The sequence below is a fragment of the Lissotriton vulgaris genome, chromosome 1_1 (assembly GCF_964263255.1).
Source record: "Lissotriton vulgaris chromosome 1_1, aLisVul1.2, whole genome shotgun sequence".
Lineage (NCBI taxonomy): Eukaryota > Metazoa > Chordata > Amphibia > Caudata > Salamandridae > Lissotriton > Lissotriton vulgaris.
This window is the reverse complement of record NC_141685.1, coordinates 2,121,380,805-2,121,402,392: the sequence shown is the minus strand read 5'-3', so window position 1 is coordinate 2,121,402,392 and position 21,588 is coordinate 2,121,380,805. Positions and strand designations below refer to the sequence as shown.

The 21,588-nt window shown below is 42.7% G+C and overlaps 1 protein-coding gene across 1 annotated transcript in view; it reads right to left on the bottom strand.

Annotated features, from left to right (window-relative positions):
- The window catches only part of POLR3B (RNA polymerase III subunit B), a 1,027,565-nt gene that overhangs the window by 399,572 nt on the left and 606,405 nt on the right, over window positions 1-21,588 (bottom strand). The window contains exons 17-19 of the mRNA XM_086921773.1: window positions 16,572-16,646; window positions 16,291-16,389; window positions 15,627-15,754 (exon numbers count right to left, since the gene is read on the bottom strand). Of these exons, the coding sequence (XP_086777899.1) occupies window positions 15,627-15,754; window positions 16,291-16,389; window positions 16,572-16,646 (302 nt within the window). The remainder of the gene's footprint in view (window positions 1-15,626; window positions 15,755-16,290; window positions 16,390-16,571; window positions 16,647-21,588) is intronic.

Below are 21,588 nucleotides of genomic sequence, written 5' to 3'. Positions count from 1 at the left end.
ATAGCTATCTCTGCCGCCTGCTCTCCCGTTTACAGAAGGGCCCCTGTTTTGACTTTCATTCTGTGCTCACCGAAAGAAATGAAAACCCGACGCATAACAGACCCAACTCAGGGCCCTGGACCCTACTACTAACCAAGGCAAGACTGCATTTATTTGGGAGGTTTCACACCCTTAAGCAACCCCCTCCCCCGCCACGCAGCCACGCATCTGCACAATAAATAAAAAATAACTTAAGTAACTCAAATGTCTTTCTTACGTGGGGTGGGTGGCAGCAGCAGGCGGTCCGACCATCGAATCCACACACACACGACGACACGCAGTCAGTACTGGTGGTCACCACGACGACTACCAGTACCACAAGTTAACGACGAGTAGTCAGCACACAGTTGAGTCACTCCGTCCTCAGACTCAGTCACTCACGCGCCCCACTGCCTCTAGTCTCACTAGTCTATGACTGTGACTCAGCAGTCATCACATGATCCAGGCACTTACTAGTTTCACTTTCATTTATGGTGTTGTTGCCGTGGGTGACTGGCCATGATGTGAGCAGCTCTCTGGCATGATTCCAGCACGCGCAGTGACGAGGCGGGACAATGGCCAATCACCGACGATTCTGGCTCAGACCAGCCAACACCCACGCGCGGCACCATCCTTCTGCAGCATCCAACCAATCCTGGCGCAGCGCAGAGCAATCTGAAATCTGCCCATTACGAGACCCGGGGCCCCGGGTCCATGCCTATATTCCTTAGTGGCAGAGGGGGGAGTTTAAAGAGTGCGCATGCGCGGGCCAGTCAAAATCTGGTCTTCTCCTGCCTTTTACATGCGCACTCACTGGCAGTACAGTAGCGTCACCCTCTGCCTGTGCGCTGCCTGCCTGTCACTCTCTGGCACAGCCCCGCCCCCCACGGGCCGGCCGGCCCACTTCCTTATGGATGCCCGATCCTGTCGGGCTTCTCCCGGGGCCTTAGTGCGCTCGGCACCGATTCATTTTTCACTGCTTGGAAATAATAAAAAGCTAAGTTATTACACATGTTTGCAGTGCAGTCGTGGGTCGTCCAGGCTAGTGGGGCGTTGCCCCAACGCCCCCAATGGACGCACCGCCACTGGAAGACGGCAGTGAAGACGCTTCTTCTTTTCATGTGGAGTATCAAGTAATGCGCAACAATCAATTAGAAGGAGGCAGAGCAAAGCCTCCGGAAAACCAAGTGGGAAGAGGAAGACGCGGCGGGGGGGAAGCGGGAAGAAATCCATTAAACTCCCCACCTGTTACACGCAGCATGAAAAAGTTCTACAAAAAGAAGAATTGAGACAGGATCAAGATCCCAAGGACAATCTCACCATCATTAACTTGACCACGAAGGTGTTAACGGATGAACAAAATTCAACACTTAAGCTGGGTTTATCATTTTGTCCGCGCAAAGATTTTGAATTTGCGCAGACACGTATCGACGTTTTCAAATTTGTTAGAAAATTAAAATTGCACAAATTTTTCAAACTCAAACCACATGGTGAGCACAATGTGGCCAGTAAAGAAACTGAATGCATGGAACTTAGATGTGGCGAACTGGGGGGCCTCAGAGCCATAGAAGGCCTACATCTAGAAATCAATACCGGAGGTGATGGTGAGGTAACCAACACTCAGATGCTAGAAAACTGGGATGTACAACAAAAAGGTGGGGCCAGTGACTTCAAACCGACTTCCACCTTTATGCCCATCATGGGCATGGATGCTATCGACACTTTTTCCGATGCTGTTGTGAGGGATCTCGCCAGATTACGGACCACAAGTAAATATGTGCCGAAGCAAAACAATTTCACCAAATCCCAGCAGCTCGCATTAAAAACTTTATGTGAAGACTCAGGTTTGGTATGTAAGCCCTCTGATAAGGGGGGTAACATTGTTTTACTCACAGCCACCCAATATGAAACGGAGGCCAATCGCCTATTGGGAGATGCCAACACTTACATGACAATAAATGAAAAAACATATAATCAGAGTGTGGCCGACTATCATGGTATGATATTGAAATGGTACAATATCAACATGTTAAGTACAGATGAATATCTGTTTTTGCGCTGTTTGAGTCCGGTGATCCCTACTTTTTACTACCTTTCTAAGGTTCATAAAGACTTGTTGAATCCACCGGGTAGGCCCATTGTAGCTTCCAACGGGAGCTTGACAGAAAATCTTTCGATTCATGTAGACTCGTTTCTTTCCCCTTTGGTCATGTCCTTGAAATCATACTTACGAGATCCAAAACACTTTTTGAACTGCATTAATGAAGTCATATGGAAGGATACGTATTGCATGTTAGTGCTGGACATCGCCAGTCTATACACGTGTATTGCACATGGTGATGGTCTAAAAGCAATGGCCAGTTTCTCGGAAAAACGTCCAATACGATTTTATGAGCATAACAAAATGTTGATGGAATATATGATGTTCAGTTTGAACAATAACATATTTTTATTCGGCAAACAGTTGTACAAACAGATGTCCGGTGTCGCTATGGGCGCCTGCTCCGCCCCCAGCTTTGCGAATCTTTTCGTAGGGTGGTGGGAGGAGCAGGTGGTCTGGAGTGACAAATATCAAGAATGGGACAGCCGGATAATAGGGTGGTATCGTTATATAGACGATCTTTTCATTATCTTAGACAGCCCTATAGACACAGCCAATAATTTTGTTAAAGCTCTGAATGATAATGAGATTAATCTAAAATTTTCTGGAGAAATCAGTAAGACTTCGGTAAACTATTTAGACCTTACGGTCTATATTGATAATGATGGTAAAATGCAGACCAAATTATTCAGGAAAGAGACGGCGGGCAACTCCACGCTCTTTGCTACCAGTAGTCACCCTCGTCCATTAATAGACAGTATTCCCTATGGGGAGCTATTAAGGATAAGAAGAAATAACTCCCACGACGGTGACTTTCATAAAGCAGCCCATGCAAGCATGCAAAGGTTCAGAATAAGGGGCTATAGTGACAGTGTTCTATCCAGGGCTTATGAGAGAGTGAATAAGATGAGAAGGAATGAACTGCTTAAATCTAAAAAGATTATTAAATCCAATAGTGGAAGTTTTAGACTCATCACTACATTTTCTCATAATGCCAGCCAGGTTAAGAAAATACTCAAAAAGAACTGGAACATCTTATTATCTGATAATATCATCAAGGCAGACCTGCAACCCAATCCCCTTGTTACCTTTAGAAAGGCAAGATCACTTAGGGATCACTTAGTTTCTAGTCACTATTCTGCCCCAGAAAGGACCCCTAATATGCCTGAACTTAATGGTTTCTACCCTTGCGGTCGCTGCAAGGCCTGTAAATATAGCAAGCGGACGCTTAGCTATAAGATACCTGGCCTTGCTATTCTTAAAAGAATTAACAAATTTCTGACATGCTCTACGCCCTACGCAATTTACTGCCTCACTTGCCCTTGTGGCTTAAATTACATCGGCAGTACCACCAATGCGGTGAAGCTCAGGGTGTTAGAACACATGCGTGCGATTGCCAAGAAGGATGACACTTATCCTGTGGCGAGGCATTTCGCCAGAATGCATAAAAGCAACAGGGATCTGTTAGCTTACATTTGCATTGATAGTGTACCAGCAAGTATAAGAGGGGGTGATCGTCTTCTCAAGTTAAGGCGACTCGAATCTAGATATATTATCGATGTACAGTGTAAGCACCCTAATGGTCTGAACATGCATGAAGAGTCATCAGTCCACCTGGGCTGACTGGTTAGCCACTTTCTGTAGTATCTTCATTATATCATCTGACTGTACCTTATAATGTTCCTTATCTACCATCTTTGATCATCCGTGGCACATTAGAGCCTTGATTAGCCAGTATGATCATTGGCAATTTTATGTATATTTATTCGATTTTTATGTATTAATGGTATTTGGATGAATTTTGATTTATTGATGTCCACTCGAAGCACAATAATCATTGTGCCCATCCTGGGCGAGATAGTTGTGGTATGTGGGTCCGTCTGCTTCAGTAAATGTAATTATACAGACACTATACATTATATGCATGGGTTTTCTATATGTGGCGGTATTTTACTGCGAGAGTTTCCCTGCGTTACCATCCGTGGTTTGATTTTACTTTTTTTGCAGATGGTTCCACGGCCATGCCCATCCAGGGCATAATCAATTTGCATTGCATCGTAGTGACTGTGTTTATACATTTTGAGCTAGAATAGTTATTCGCTATTCCGTATTTGAAATTGTGAATTGTTGCAATTGAGATCACTCTGGTATGCAATTTAATAATGTTATAATGTGAATTTGTGAGCATTGGAGACCGTTCCAATATGGCGGCCTTACTAGCTTTTTGATCACACAGTCCTACCTTGCTGTTCTTCATGTTGGATGACGTCCTTTTAAACAGACGGGCGCCTCGGCTCTTTGCACAACTTGACGAAGCCCTAAGGCGAAACACGTCGTTGCTGTTTGGTTCTTGAAATAAAATCTTTGCAGAACCACCCCCTGTGTGTGCTACTTTCCTGAAGGACCTTCAATCCTGGGATATTTTGGAGCGATAATTGAATTTTACGGGCACACCCCCGTGTTGTGTGCACCCACTCGTGTGTGCAGCTAGTTGGTGTTTGGAAGCTGCATATATATATATATATATATATATATATATATATATATATATATATATATATATATATATATATATATATATATATATATATATATATCTCCTAGTGGCGGTCGATGGGGGGGGAGGAGGTTTGTGTGTGTATACACATACACACATGTATATATTAAAACTAAAGGTTAAAGCCAAGTTATATAGTTAGGAAAACTTTATTTCTTCTTTGTATATCAACACAACCTCAACTACACAGAGGAGAAATTAAATAGTTACAGTTATAACTTACATTTCTAATTTACGCACCACCAGATATAACTTACATTCAGAATTTACCGCCATCTTCCATTTACTGTACATCGCACACCTCCGAAAGCATTCTTCTCAGAACAATCGCCTAACTACATTAACTATAACTCACCGTTTCTACATGCATATATTATAAATAATTTCTCAGAACACAGGGAATGGTGGAGTGGCAAGTTATAGTCAACACTACCTATAACTTAGCTTTAACCTTTTATTTTTTCATTACACTTAAATGTTTTTTATTTTTTAATAAAAACGTGTTTATCAAATCATAGTGTTGAGTGTCATTTAAATGAGTGTTGTTAAATGCAGTATCATAGAGTACAGTAAAGGACAGTGTTGTGTAGTGTCAGAGTATAGTTTTGTGGAGTGAAATACAATGGAGTAGAGTGGAGTGGAGTGGTGTTGCCTAAAGTGGAGTATAGTGTTATATAGTGGAGTGGAGTACGGTAGAGTGTAGTGCCATGTTGTACAGTGGAGAGGCGTGGCGTACAGATGAGTGTCGTACAGTGGAGTATCGTCGACTGTAGGGTTGCCGAGTCCAGTGTCTTTAGTGGCATACAGTTGAGTAGAGTGTTGTAGAATGGCACAGAGTGAAGTAGAGTGCTGTGCAGCGCAGTGTAGAGGCATACAGTGTAGTGTGGTGCTGAAAACAGGTACAGATTGCAGTACAGTGTTGTAGAGTGAATTTAGAGAGTACAATACAGTGATGAACAGAGGAGAAGCATACATTGTTGTACAGTCGGCTAAACTGTCGCACAGTGTAGTTGAGTGGACTGGCATAGCGTAGAGGGGACTCAAGTGCTATAGAGTGGAGTGGCATGTTGTACAGTGAGCTGGTATGCCATGTTGTAGAGTGTGTGAACCTGTAGTAGATTGGGGTACAGTGTTTGGCATAGAGTGGAGTCCATTATTGTACATTGGGGTGAGGCAGAGTACATTAGAGTGTGGACAGTGGAGCGGCATATAGTGTTGTTGAGTGTAGTGGTAAAAGGAAAATGCTACTTACCAGTATGCATCTATTCTTGGCATGAAAGGCTGCAGAGTTACACAGTGTGCATAGATCGCCATCTAGTGTTGGGCCCGGATGGTTGCACTTTTTTTTGTCCTGAAAAGTTCTTTGGAAGTCACAAGATAGGTGACTCCTCCTATGGATCACATTGCGCATGGGCATAGGCTCCATCCTCAGATTGTTTTTCGCCATTAGGGAAATGGTGGAGCTTTGCAAGAAAAGGAAGGATGTCCATGTAAGCTGTATCTAACTAAGATAATACTGGAACAGATAAAGTTAGCCGTGTGTAACTCTGCAGCTCTACATGCCAAGAACAGATGCATACTGGTAAGTAGCATTTTCCGTTCGAGGCATATGAGCTGCAGATTACACACTGTGCATAGATTGTATAGCAGTACCCACTCTTAGTGGCGACCACCTGTATCTGTTGCAGTAGTTTGAAATAGTGTTTCTAGTACAGCCTGGCCCACAGTAGCTTGTTGTTTAGTTTGCACATCTACACAATAGTGTTTTGTGAATGTGTGTGGTGTAGACCATGTAGCTGCTTTGCAGATATCATCTAAGGGAATGTTCCCTAAAAATGCTATTGAAGCTCCTATTTTTCTTGTAAAGTGGGCTTTAGGAGGAACAGATAACGTATGTTTAGCTTTGTGGTAGCAAATTTGTATACATTTGAGAATCCATCTAGCTAATCCAGATTTTGATATAGGGTTGCCCTTGTGTGGTGGTGAGAAAGACACGAAAAGTTGTTTGCTCTTACAAAAGGGTTGTGTTCTCTCAATGTAGTGTAGCAATGCTCTTTTGACATCTAGGGTATGAAGAGCTCTTTCGGCAACTGTCTGTGGCTGCGAAAAAACGGGCAGTTCCACAGATTGATTGAGGTTGAAGAGAGAAATGACTTTAGGAAGGAATTTAAGATTAATACGGAGAAGGAGTAGTTCCTGTCCTGTAACTCTAATTCTGTAGTAGGGGTATCTCTGTTATAGTCATAATCTAGTGAATAGTCCCGCCCATGTGCGTGGACCCCGGAGCAATAAAAAATAATCTCTTAAAGTGTCGAAAAAATGCAGACCTGCACAGACACTTAAGAGAGAATTAAAGACAGATAATGCAGCCTATAAAGCCAGGCTACCCTGTCCAGTACTTCAACTAGAAATTCCACCAAAAATCCACAAACGGCAAAGCCTGTCCAGATTTCCCTTGCCTCAACAGCAAGAACCCCACTGGAATGATAGAGAGGAAGACCTGGACAGACAAGCCCCATAGGCTGCCATTATGTGGCAGTGCATTCTGGGAACTTCACAGTATCCCAGAATGCACTGCCGGTCCCTTTTACTTTCAGTTCTTTTTGAAGGCGTAACACACCAGACATGTAGCATTCCTTACACGAATATCTCTCTCCACTGGGGAGGAGGGCGTGCGCTTATGACTATAACAGAGATACCCCTACTACAGAACTGGAGTTACAGGACAGAAACTACTCCTTCTGTAGTAACTCTGTGTATAGTCATAATCTAGTGAATAGAACGGCAAGCCAATCCCCACACCAAAGCGGCGGTGGAGAAACGAGAAATAACACCACTATTGATACTGTCTTTTTCTACTTCTGTCTCTGCCCTCTGTTTTGCCTTTTCTGCTATTTCTGCCCTCTGTTTTGCCTTCTTCCGCTAATTTTTCTCTCCTCCATTGTGCCTTTTCAGCTAGTTTTTCTGCGTACTGTTTTATCATCTTCTGCTCTGTTTTGCCTTTTCTGGTCGTGTTCATGCCCTCTGTTTTGCCATTTTTTGAAAATTATTTGGCCCTCTGTTTTGCCTTTTCTGCTCATTTTTGTGCAAGATTTTGCCTTCTCAGCTCGTTTTTCCACCCTGGTTAGCCTTTTATGCTTGCTCTTTTTTCCAGCCCTTTGTTTAGCCTTTTCTGCTCGTCGCTTCCCTCTTCCTGTCGTTTCTGAAAGACCTGGCTTTGCGACAGAGACCTCGCACCCCAGCACCCAGATAACTCAAGGGGTGACAGTAGTGTCCTCTACAAATGCAGATTGATTGAATGATTGGAGTGGCATAGAGTGCAGTGGAGTACAGTATAGTGGTGTAGAGTGGAGTGGCAGAGTGAAATGGGGTAGTGTGGAGTAGCACAGAATGGAGTGCCATAGCGTATTACAGCGTAGAGTGAATTACAGTAGAGTGGCATAGAGTTCAGTTGCAAACAGTGGCACAGCATAGAGTGGAGTTGAGTAGAGTAAAGTAGACTAAAGTGGAGTGACAATAGCATGGAGTGGAGTAGAGTTAAGTTGCGTAGAGTGAAATAGAATAGAGTGAAATAGAATAGAGTGGAGTGGCACAGAGTGGAGGGGCACAGAGTGTAGTGGCAGAATGAAGTGGCAGAGTGGAATAACGTAGAGTGTAGTGGTGTGGAGTATAGGGGCGTACAGTAAGGTAGTGTTGAGTGTCATAGAGTCAAAAAGCATAGAATGGAGTGGCATAGAGCCGAATGGCTTAGAGTGGTGTCAAGTGGACAGGAGTAGAGTGGAGGGGTGTAGATTGGAATAGCAGATAGTGTCTTGGCCTACAGTGGAGTGGCGCAGAAAGGAATGGTGTAGAGTGGAACAGTGTAGCATGGAGTAGTGTACAATACAGAGGAGTGGAGTGGAATGGCATATATTCCAGTCGAGTGGCATAAAGTGGAATAGCAGAGTGGAGTGACGTACAATGGAGCAGCAGAGAGTAATAGCACAGAGTGGAGTGGAGCAGTCAGGTGCTGTACATGGGACTAGCGTGGAGTGGCAGAGTGCAGTGGAATACAGTTGAAGGGTGTACAGTATAGAGGTTTAGGGTGGAATGGAGTGACAGAGTGGAACAGAGTAGAGTGGCGTAGAGTCCAGTGTCGTGCAGAGAGACAGCATAGAGTCAAATAGCATAGAGTAGAATAGCAATGAGTTAAGTGGCATGACAAGGAACATCGTGGAGTGAAGCGATGTGGAGTGGAATAAAGTCGAGTGGCGCAGAATGGAACAGTGTAGAGTTGAGTGACGCTGAGTGGAGTTGGGTAGAGTGGAGTGGCAATGAGTTGAGTGGAGTACAGTAGAGTAGCATACAGTGGAGTACAGTAGACTACTATAGTGTAGAGTACAATAGCATAGAGTGTCGTTCAGCAGAGTGGTGAACAGCAGAGTGGCACAGAATGGAACAGTGTAGAGTGGAGCGGCGTGGAGTGGTGTAGAGTTGAGTGGCGTACAGTAGAGTGTCATAAAGTGAAGTGGTGTAGACTACAATAGTGCAGAGTACAATGGAGTGGAGTGGCATAGAGTGGACTAGCCTACAGTGCAGTGTTGTACAGTGGAGTGGCGTAGAGTGGAATGGCGCAGAGTAGAGTGGTGTGGAGTGGAGTTGTGCAAAGTGGAGTTGTGTAGAGTGGAATAGCATAAAGTGGAATAGCGCAGAGTGGCATAAAGTCAAGTGGCATACAGTGAAACAGCGTGGAGTGGTGTGGAGTGGCAATGAGTTGAATGGAGTACAGTAGAGGGGCATAAAGTGGAGTCGCATAGACTACTATAGTGTAGAGTACAATAGCGTAAAGAAGAGTGGCATATATCAGAGTGGCACAGAAAGGAGCAGAGTGGAGTGGCATACAGTAGAGTGGCACAAAGTGAAGTGGTGTAGACTACAATAGCGAAGAGTACAATGGAGTGTCGTGGAGTGGCATAAAGTGGCCTACAGTGAAGCGTGCACAGGGGAGTTTCGAAGACTGGAGTGGCGTAGAGTAGAGGTGTGTAGAGTGGAATAGCATAAAGTGGAATAGCGTAGTGGCATAAAGCGAAATAGTTGTGTAACTTTCCAGCATTCTAATAAGCTTCCAGACACTCCCCTGAATGCATATTCTGACTTCCAGCCATTTAGACACTATTTGGGAATTGACATATATTCCAAATCCATGCTGGGTTTTGTGGAAGAAAGTTGGCTCATGCTGGAAACTCAATTGTCTATAATCCCTAGCTCACTGCTTCATCTCAACCTCTGCAGGCCAAGGATGAGTGGAGGAATTCAGCTCATTTGTGGCTGGCTGCTGCTGACCTGCTAACACCTGGTGCACATGATTGCTGTGAGCTCTTTTAAGCTCCAGCTCCCTTCAGTCCAGCCTTATTCATGCATCCTCTTCAACATGCGCTCACGACACCGACACGCCGTAGAAATCTGGGACCTGATTGACACCCTCTCCCCCGACGTCGCCTTCTTCATGGAAACCTGGACAAACGCCACCTCCACGACATCGCCTCAGCCATCGCTGATGGCTACAAGATCCAGAGAAAGGACCGCCTCCTTCGCCCAGGAGAAGGACTCGCCATCACACACAGGACTCCCCTCCGACTCCCGAGTGACCCCCACTCCAACTGAGCACCTCCACTTCCAGATCCAGACCAGCTCCAAGACCACACTACGTGGCACCCTCATCTACAGACCGCCAGGACCATGCAGCCAGCCTGCTACTACCATCGCCGAACTCGCCGCACCCCACGCCATCAACTCCACGGACTACATTCTACTCAGGGACCTGAACTTCCACCTGAATAACTGCAACGACCCGACAACACCACTCTCTTCGACAACCGCGGACTAAAGCAGCTGGTCAACACACCCACCCACAGAACTGGACACACCCTTGACCCCATCTTCGCAGGAGGGACAAATATCCGCTTCAGCCACACCACCCACCCCCTCTGGATGGATCACCACTACGTCCATTTCACCTTCAAAACCACCTCAACACCCAAACTCGCCCGCGCCCTCAACAACGGAACTGGAGCAAGGTCACAGAGAAAGTCCTCAACACCACCCTCCTCCAAAACCCCCCCAGCGCCACGACCGATACCAACTTCACAGCCATAGATTTCACTGCTAGATCTCCTGCTGCGCCGACAAGCTCTTACCCCTCCGCCACCCCGCCAAACAACGCCTTACGAAGGCCACCTGCTTCACCACAGAGCTACAAGAAGCCAAACGATCCTGCCGACGCCTAGAGAAAAGCGCACAAAACCAGAAAACCATGTTAGCACGGAACAACTGAAGGAATACCACCAGCGCATAAGAGAAACCAAACGGACCTTCATAGGAGATAAAATCCAGACCAATGCGACCAATACCAATACCAATTTAAAGCATTAAAAAAAAAATGATATTTTGACTAACTATATTTTTTACATCTATATTTTTGATTAGATATTTTTGTACTTACCTGTTGGAGATAGGAGGTTGATATTTTGGTATTCTATATTTTTATCTCCATATTTTTGTAATTCGATATTTTTGACGTTGATATTGTTTCAGTGATCCGCATATAATAGAGTGGTGTGGAGTGGCGTCCAGTAGCATAGAGTCGTGTGGCGTTGAGTGGAATAGCGTAGAGTGGACTAGCATAGAAAGTCATAAAGTCAAATGGCGTAGAGTGAAATAGCATGGAGTGGTGTAGAGTGGAGTGGCGTACAGTGAGGTGGCATACAGTGGGGTGGCATACATTGGAGCATCGTACAGTAGAGTGGCATAGAGCAGAGTGGCATGGAGCGGAGTGGCATGGAGCGGAAAGGCCAAGAGTGGCGTAAAGTTGCACAGAGTGTAGTGATGCAGAATGGAACAGAGTAGAGTTGGATAGAGTGGAGTGGCATACAGCGGCATAGAATCAGGTACCCTACAATGGAATACTGTAAAGAGGAGTGGTGTGAAGTGTAGAGTGGCATAGAGTCGAAAAGAAGAGTGGAATGGCATAGAGTGCAGTGGCATTTAGTGAAATAGAGACAAGTATTGTACAATGGAATAACATGGAGTGTAGAGGACTAGAGTGGCGTAGAGTTCAGAAGCATAGAATTGAGTGACATAGCAGCGTAGAGTGCAGTGTCATAGGAGGGCTTAGAGTCGAAAAGCATATAGTAGAGTGGAGTACAGTGCAGGCGTACAACAGAGTGGCATATTGTAGAGTGGCATATTGTAGAGTGGCATATTGTAGAGTGGCATATTGTAGAGTGGCATATTGTAGAGTGGCATATTGTAGAGTGGCATAGAGTGGAATGGGCTAAAGTGGCGCAGAAAGGAACAGTGGAGAGTGGAGAGGCCTAGCGTGGAGTTGGGTAGAGTGGAGAGGCCTAGCGTGGAGGTGGGTAGAGTGAAATGGCAACGAGTTGAGTGGAGTGGTGTAGACTACAATAATGTAGAGTACAATAGCATAGAGTGGCGTTGAGTGTCAAAGAGTGGAATTGCATACAGTGGAGTGTCGCACAGTAGAGTGGCATAGAGTAGAATAGCATACAGTGCAATGGCCTACAGTGGAATGGCCTACAGTGGTGTGGAGTGGAGTGGCGCAGTATGGAATTGTGTGTAGTGGAATTGAGTGAGTGCTGTACAGACGAGTGGGGTAGAATGGAGGGGTGTAGAGTGTAATGGTGTAGAGTAAAGTGTTGTACTGTAAACTGGAATGACCTAGAGTGGTGTGGCATGGAGGACAGTGGGGTACAGTATAGTGGTTTAGGGTGAAGTGGTGTAGTGTGGAATAGAGCAGAGTGATGTCGAGTTCAGTACAGTGCAATAGCGTAGTGGAATTGCGTGGAATGGAATTGCATAGAATGGAACAGTGTAGAGTGAAATTGCGTGGAATAGGATAGGGTAGAGTGAAATAGCGTAGAGTGGAATAGCTTGGAGTGTCGTAGAATGGAACACTGTAGAGTGGAGTTGGGTAGAGTGAAGTGGCAATGAGTTAAGTTGGCGTACAGTAGAGTGATGCAAAGTGGAGTGGCGCAGACCACAATTGCGTAGAGTACAACTCCATAGAGGCGAGTGGCATAGTGTGGAATAGCACACAGTGGAGTGCCATACAATAGAGTAGAGTGGCATACAGTCAATTGGCATTGAGTGGAACAGCATCCAGTGGAACAACCTGGAGTGGAGTGACATACAGTAAGGGCGTACAGTGGAGTGGCTTGGAGCAGTGCCTAAAGTGGCGTACAGTGGAGTGGCGCAGAATGAAATAATGGAGAGAGGTGTTAGGTAGAGTGGAGTGGTGCATAGTGGAGTTACGAAGAAGCACAGTGGCACATAGTGGCATAGACTCAAGTTTCCTTCAATGGAAAAACGTGGAGTGGTGTAAAGTGTAGTGGTGTACAATCAAGTGGCATGGAGTGGAGTAAAAAACCAGAGTGGAGTGGCGTAGAGAGGAATGGCGTACATAGGAGTTGCATATGGTCAAATAACGTAGTGTAGAGTGGCGAAGAGCGGATAGCTGACTAAAGTAGAGTGGACCAGAGTGGGATAAAGTGGGGTAGAGTGCAGTGGCATAGAGTTGAGTGGGGTAGAGTGGAATAGCATACAGTGTCTTGGCATGGAGTGGCATAGAGTGGAGTGGCACAGAGTGGCATAAAGCTCAAAGACAGAGTGGAACAGTGTAGAGTGGAATCGCCTAGCACGGAATAGCATAGCATAGAGTGGAATACTATTCACTCAACCTACTCTAGCCTGCTGAGTGATACTCTGAGTTCATCCGTTACTAGACTCTAGATGGAGCTCTTCATTCTATAGCTAGACGCAATCCTTCTGTCCTTATTGCGCACTGAGATATCCTTTTGAGGACAGCTATGTCCAAATGTCACAATTGTAAATACCTAGAACAAGTACAAATGTATCATAAGTTACTAACCTAGGTTCTTTCTAACTGTATTATTGATTGTACAAATGTTTCCTTGTTTAAAAATTCTTTATTGAGATACCTGGCAACTGTTTATAGGTATCATTTTTCCTGTTTAAATCTACAATGCTATAAATATGTGAAGCGCTTTGATACCTATTTATGGGTCTTATTTGCACTATACAAAACACTAAATAAATACATATATTCATTGTTTGGTAAAATGAGCACCCCTCTCCATCTCATTATCTAGGCCTACAACTTAAATGACAAACCAAGAAAAATTATACCTGATCAACTAAGAATTGCTTCACAAACGTTAGAGTTGTACTATAGAAGGGTTTCAACATGTGCGTCTAAGGCATAGCTCAACAAGTTAGAAAGATGGCCCTGTGATCTAAGCATACTTTTTCCTAAACTTGACTTTACATCATCGAGGTGAGTGGAAGCTTTATAAAGAGCGGACGGCACTTCTGACGTTATCATTTGCTACTTCACGTGCACAGCCTGACCATAAGCTGTACTGTTGCTGCTTCACTTGAAGCCAACTGTGGCAGTGGGCAGTGAGATTAAGCTTAAATCAAGTCATACTCGATGTAATTATTATTATCTGACATTTCTTACAAAAAGCCTTGGTTGCCAACAAGTCGGCTCCCCTGAAATCACTAGCCTATAACCTAAAAATGATGTTTACTTCTGAATTCTCATATGAGTCAATTTCAGGCGGACCCTAAGCTGGACACATTAGAGTAGGCAGTACACCACTTTCTAGTCTTTTAGAGAACAAAATAAAATATTGCTATAAGTGGGATAGGGGGTAGAAAAGAAGCTCACACCTCTCCCAAGAAGTATGTTGATGACAATGGCAGAGTGAAAGTACTCAATAAACCAAATAAAATATGTTTGGAAATGTATTGCACCCTACCATCCACAACATTAAAACAAAACTCAACAATTTATGTATGAAAGCCTTTATGTCTTACCGGGTAAACGTGTTACTGTGTTCTGTGAATCACTGCCTATAAAACTTTTCAAATAAATAAATCGATCACATGCATTCATAAGGACAAAATAGGTCTAGGTAACATAGGTCCACTGCTTGAATAGTTAAGAAACTGTCATGTCAGTTGTATGTTAAAGCACCTTATTAAAATCCTTGAACTGGTGTGGTCTATTGGGTAGTATCTAATTAGGTAGCTACAGAATAAAAAATGTCAGTCAATGCTGATCAACAAAGTAAAACTACTGCGCTGACTATCAATATATTACGGAGTTCACAGTTGCACATTATACACTACAAATGTGTGCATAAGCTGTACGATGCATGATAGTTTGCATGTAACAGAATGAAGCTTCTCTGACTCAATTTCAAGAAGCAATGCTGCTCTACCTTCTGGGTTGGCTATGCTCTGTAGTCAAGGCATTCTGGTGTGGAGTGGCACAAACTGTATGACGGGTAGTTAGTGTTCCAATCTACGCTGGTCTACTTTCCTTCTACCTGGGCATAATTACTTGCAACTTAGCTATGCAAGCTACATTTTTATAGTGGAATTTATTAAGGTCCAGAAAAAGATAGTTGAATGCTGGATAACTTGATCAGCGAGATAAAAAAAAACTGGAATACTGATATGATATATGCGAATGATGAAGATAATCTGATCTATTTAAAAAAATATACAAGACCCGGTGAGGTTCGGCCTAAATTTAGGGTCACCTGGAAAAGCTGAGCAGCAATTAATGGGGAACACGGACCAGAGGAAGAAAGTGAGACAAGCTTGACTTGCTCACAGTGTCGATTTACAAAAGGGGGTGGTGATGAACAGAGTGTCTGAATTGAGCAGACCACTCTTACCCAGTCCAAAGATCAGGGCTTGATCCATCACAGTGTAGCACTGTAAAGCATATTTAAAATCCATTTGTTTTCACATAGTGTTAATAATTAATGTTGATATGTTTTGGTGAACCTTTGCTGATGCTATGCCCGCCGTTTTATGCCATCTCAAAATAATGAACAACAGAAATGTTTTTAACCTTACCCATTGCTTGTTTCCCCATAGCACATTGGTATGTGTTTCTTGGCGACTGGTTATGATGGGGATACGGTATTAGTCCTGCACAAACGCCAAGAAGAGTGAAAGGTTCAATTTCCAAGTGTGTGGTTTGTCTGAAATAAAGCGGGAAAAACAATGTTGGGTAGAAATCCAAAACTTACCACAAAGTGCAATTGTTTCACTGCTATATTTATTATCAAGAACTTAATGACAGAAGCTATAGGTTGCAAACTAGGCAAACTATGCAAAATTAAATGAGATGGCCAACACCATCTCCGTATGTCAAGCGCAGCACAACCTGTATCTCATTGGTAAATGCTTCACTGTAAGGCTTGGGGTCTGCAACCTCGACTGTCGATGGTGGACAATTTAGCTGCAGCAGTTTATTCCTTGATTATCCAGAATTTCAACTCCACACCATAGAAGGGGTCATAATTATAAGCAGTTTGTGCCACTAGGCTCTTGTTGATATTTGATATACCCGATGATATACCCAATGAGACCAATCCCCACACAAAGAAACATGGCGGATTTCCTTTCAGATAACCCAACCATAAACTGAGTATGCACTAGTTGTAGATTTTTTTGTGGTCAATCGAGTAAATCTTGAACCAATCAGTCTAAATCTGGTTACTAGGTGAATACTTACTTATTAATTGTGTGCTCATAAAGTGCAATGTTACAGTCATTTTCCTCATTCACATCTAAATATTCAACAAGGCTCTCGTGCAGAAAATCTTCAAAACTCCTGAAAATGAGAAAATAACAAGGTTATCTTACTTAAATCTCTCCGGGGCACTATATAGATAGTTCACATAAAAAACGAGGGCACATTTATCCGTTTATAAAAGTCATTCTTATCAAGGGAGAGAAATATTTAGTTTCCAAGTACAGCAATAAGAGGCCTGACAACTTTGTGCATGTTTTTACCTGTAGCCTTGGGTAAGTTCTTCAATATGTTTTTTTGTAACTGCAGGCTTCTGATTCTTCACAATTATATAGGGCCTGTAAGATTAAAATGTTAGGACAAATTAAAATAATTTCCATGTACATTCAAGTCAGAATACTACAAAAAGCACTTGCAACGCTTCAGGCACTAACATTACTGTAAAACCATGTTTACGGACATGCTGAGGCATGAGGTGTGTTTGAGGAGTAGCCTGAAGACAAACTTTTTTCTGTTCAGAACATTTTTTACGTTTTACAAAAACAAGAACAGAAATACTGACGCAACATACCTGGAAAATAGTAAGATGGTGCAACCTATTGGGTTGAATGCCACATGTTCTAAACACAGTGTCCACCGTGTACTTCACAAAACTACCATTTTACATTGTCGACGGGATGTCAGAATACCGGGGTATAATCGGGTTGGGGTATAGACAACTGGTCAAGTTAAGCTTACAACAAGCAGTACAAACTGTATGGAGTTTAATTACATATAAGAACCAGTAGTGCAACTGTGGTATCTTGTTTATGAAGAGGAAGAATGAGCAGTAGAAAGGAAGAACGCTGGAGAAGGGAAAAGACATGTATTAAGGCTACACTAAGGCAACTTAATACAATGAAGTTATGTGAAACACCTAGAATCAGTAAAAACTATAAAAGCGTCTAAACTTTTCCACATCTCAGGGGAGAACGTCAGACTGTCTAGTCGGTTCATGTGCATCGTTTGTTGGTTAGTTATTTTGTCTATTTCCAAGATTACTCTTGTTGTATCCACCAATATCAGTTTGAAGTGGGGAGTGCGGATCGGATACCTTGTTAAGAGAGTGATAATGTGATGGAGACAAGCTAGATCTTTTTTTATTAGAGACAACATGGGTGATTGTCACTTGACTCTGAGAACCATCGGGTTTCCACACTTGATAAAACCATGTTGAATTGGGGAAGTTACAACCCTCCTGGAATCAATCTAGTTATAGGTTTTTGTGAGCTGTCCTTTTTTTAAGTTCCACAGAAAATGTGGGTGTAACATCAATGGAGTTAAAGAAATTGCTTGAGAACCTAATTGGTAACAATTTAATGATGGGGACATCACTTTTAAGGTTTCAAATATATTCCAACATGACATATGTTTAGGAGTACAAGTTTCCAAGAGGTTTTTAGTTTTTGATTGTTCTGTTGCAGAGATTCTGGTATATCTTTTGTGAACCACACATCTAGGTATTTGATATATTTCGATTGCCAAGACAGGCTACTAACCCATTATACATTCTGGTAAACATAGTGGATTTAGAAGTAGAGCTTCCGATTTTTCCTTAAGTGTGTAACCTGAAACTGTAAAGAACTTGAGTATAAGTTCTAGAGAGCTGTGATTGCAGAGGCAGCTTCCAACGCAAAAATCAAGATATCATCCGCATATGCCTCTATCTTCAAACTTGTCAAATTTGAATTGGACACTTTTCATTTTTTTCCCAACTATGTATGGACTGAAGAAGACGAGTTAAGTGAAAGGGGGCAACCCTTACCTAAGGCAATAGGGTCAGATAGATAGTCATGGATTTTTATTCTTCCTCTAGGAGTGTATAGTGCTAAGGTCATCCTAATGAATTGTGTCCCTAAATCATGGTGATGGAGAACTGCCTCTAGATAAGGCCAGGCAACTTTTTAAAAGGCCTTGTCCACAGCTAAAGAGAAATCGGTGGCTAGAGATATGGAAAGGCAGGCCTTCTCAACGATGTGACAAAAGGTGCTAGAATTGTCACAGGCCAGTTTTCCCTTTGACAAAGCAAGCCTGTGATTTAAGGATGAGGATGGTCATTACTTTCTCTAGGCATTTGGCTAAGATTTTTGCATATATTTTTATATAATTATTAAGGATATAGGCCTGAAGTTTTAGGGATTTTGGTGATCTTTTCCTTCTTTTGGAATTACAACAATGGTAGCTTCGGCTGCAGTGAGTGAGATTTTTCCTGTAGATGCGCATTGCTTGAGCTCTGTTAGGAGGGGTCAAAGATCCTGTCACAGAATTTCCTATTGAAGCGAATTATGAATCCATTGGGGCCTGGCGCCCAGCCTAAGTGAATTGATTTGATGGGGTCTAGGATTTCTTTTTCATCGAAGGGTCTCTTTAAATTCCATTTATCTGAGTTTGAGGTTTGTTAGTAGAGATATTTTCCAAGAATTCCCAGCATTTCGCTTTTGTTATGGAATGATTGGCTTTGTATGGGTTGGCAAAGAAATCCATGAAGACATTTATTACATCTGTATCTTAGATCAGGTTTTTCCCATATTTATCCCTAATGGAGGTGGTTGTGGTTTTACTATTTTTAAATTTTAGATAAGCAGCATGGGTCTTCCATGCTTCATTGAATTGGTATTGTTTTTCAATTTTTGAGATTGCACTCATAGATGGGCTCTAGTACTAACTATCTTATTGTACTCATATTTTCGCTTTTTCAGAACGTCCTGGTAGGACATGTTTTCAGTGTTCCGCTGCTTCTGATCCATTTCTTTCAAGTATTTTGCTAGTTTATCCAATTACAGATTGCCCTCTCAGTATTTCTAATCATTAGACCTTTGTTGTTATATTTTTGAGTGCCCCATTCGACTGAGCGAGAGGAAACAGAGTCCTATTGTTAATGATGATGTTTGAGTAGTTCTGGAGTCATAAGCACTGATCTCTTAATAGAAGTGATTCACTTAATTTGAATGGATAGGGTAATGCATATATAATCTGTAATCAACATGGAATCTATGGTAGTCTTAGCCATACATTTTAGTAATTTTATAATCTGTAATTAACATGGAATCTATGGTAGTCTTGGCCATAAATTTTAGTAAACTAGCTCTGGTGTAGGGCTGAAAAGACAGTGAATTTTCCACCCACTGGATAGTGAAGTCTCCAGATATCAAAGAGGTTGTGAATTACGCAAAGGCTGCAAATCTGTTTGTGCGCTTTAGAAGTTAACAATAGTGTAAGTCGTAGAATGGATGTTGGTGAACTGAGCAAAATCTTTGTAAAATATAGTTTACGCATAGTACTTACCACACATTTGTAACACATTAGTAGAACATTTGTAGAAACAAGAGCATACTAGCACATTCCTTGAATAAGACCAAACCTATAAACTAAACTGAATAACCTACTATCTGATGTTGTCGACCAGAAGATTAATTTGGTATAGTGTGGTGTCCTGAGACCCATGAATGGCTATGGGTGTATACTGCCTTGAAGCCAGCATGTGGTATTTATTATAGATGTTAATTATCATAATGAGTAGGGAAGTTGGGAACAACTAGAAATGATGAGTGCAGAGCACATGTGGGCATTACAAGATGCCTAGTAGAATGGTAGGTAGGTGAATCAGAGCTTATGTTAAGGATGATGACTGATGGAGTATGATGTGTGGTAAATTGAACCAAAGAGTTCAAGGGAGTGGAGTAATTTAATGATGAGGGAGATGTTGCAAAAGTATGTTTTTGTGTAAGTATTGACAACCTAACTGGAAACTTGGGTGGGAGATATTTAGGTAATGATGCAAATATGAGAATGAAAATAGTGTGAGCATACCGCCTAAACCAGCACCGAGGTATACACAAATATACGAGTCCCTGTTAACTTTAGGGAATAAGAGGATTATTTAAGTTCTTGTTTCCTGCCATAATTCTTATTTATTTGGGATAAAAGTCCATAGTTTAGAGGGTTCAAGAAATATGTGAATTTGACTTTTTTTAAGGGGGGATCTTAAACTTTAAAGGGCCGACAAAGGAATGTGGGATAGACATATCAGATCGTTTTTACCCAAGACTTTCATTTGTATTAGTGTCCCTGGCAAAGTCTTGAATTATGGAAATCTTGGCACTTTCCCTTGAGATATTTCTTTATTGAAATATGTTTTATTATTTCCCACATAACTGCCCACATATTTATTACACGCACACAATGTTATTGATAGCCATACAAACAAATACCAAGAGAAAATAGTTCGTAGTGGATATTCCATGGCAGAATTAGGCGGCTCAGGTAAGTGATAGAATTTTGCAACAGAGATACATTTCCACCCGTGGCACCTTTTGGCGTGTTTCCCCCGAGTTTTTTTGCTTTCTGCCCTCCCAGTTTTGACTCTGTTTTTGCTGGTATAACGTTTCTGTATGCTTTTCGCACTGCTAATCAGTGGTAAAGCGCTGGTGCTCCTGTGGTAAGGAATATGCTACTTACCAGTATGCATCTGTTCTTGGCATAGAGGGCTGCAGAGTGGTACATTATGAATAGATCGCCATCTGGTGTTGGGCTCGGATGATTGCACTTTGTTTTTCTCTTGGAGAGTCTTTTGTATCTTGGTGACTCCTCCCTTGGTTGGTAGTGCGCATGGGCATCGGCTCCATCCTTAGATTGTTTTGCCATAGTAGGGTTAGATGGAGTAGTATAGTAGAATACAGATAAGAGTGCCCATGTAAGTGTATCTAAATAAGATAATGTTGGAACAGACACAGGTTTCCGGGGAGGCTGGGAGGGCATGTACCACTCTGCAGCCCTCTATGCCAAGAACAGATGCATACTGGTAAGTAGCATATTCCATTCGAGGCATATGGGCTGCAGATGGTACATTATGAATAGACTATACAGCAGTTCTCTCCCTAGCGGTGGTCGCCCGTGTCTGTTGCAACTGTCTGAAACAATGTTTTTAATACTGCTTGTCCCACTCTAGCTTGTTGTGTTGTGTGCACATCTACACAATAGTGCTTTGTGAAGGTGTGCGGTGTAACCCAGGTAGCTGCTCTGCATATGTCATCTAGTGGAATGTTTCCCAGAAATGCCATAGATGCTCCTAGTTTACGTGTAGAGTGAGCTCTAGGAGGAACAGTTAATGTTCTCTTTGCCTTTAAGTAGCATATTTGAATGCATTTTACAATCCATCTGGCAATGCCCGCTTTGGAGATGGGATTGCCTTTATGTGTAGGAGAAAACGCAACAAATAGCTGTTTTGTCTTTCTGAAAGTT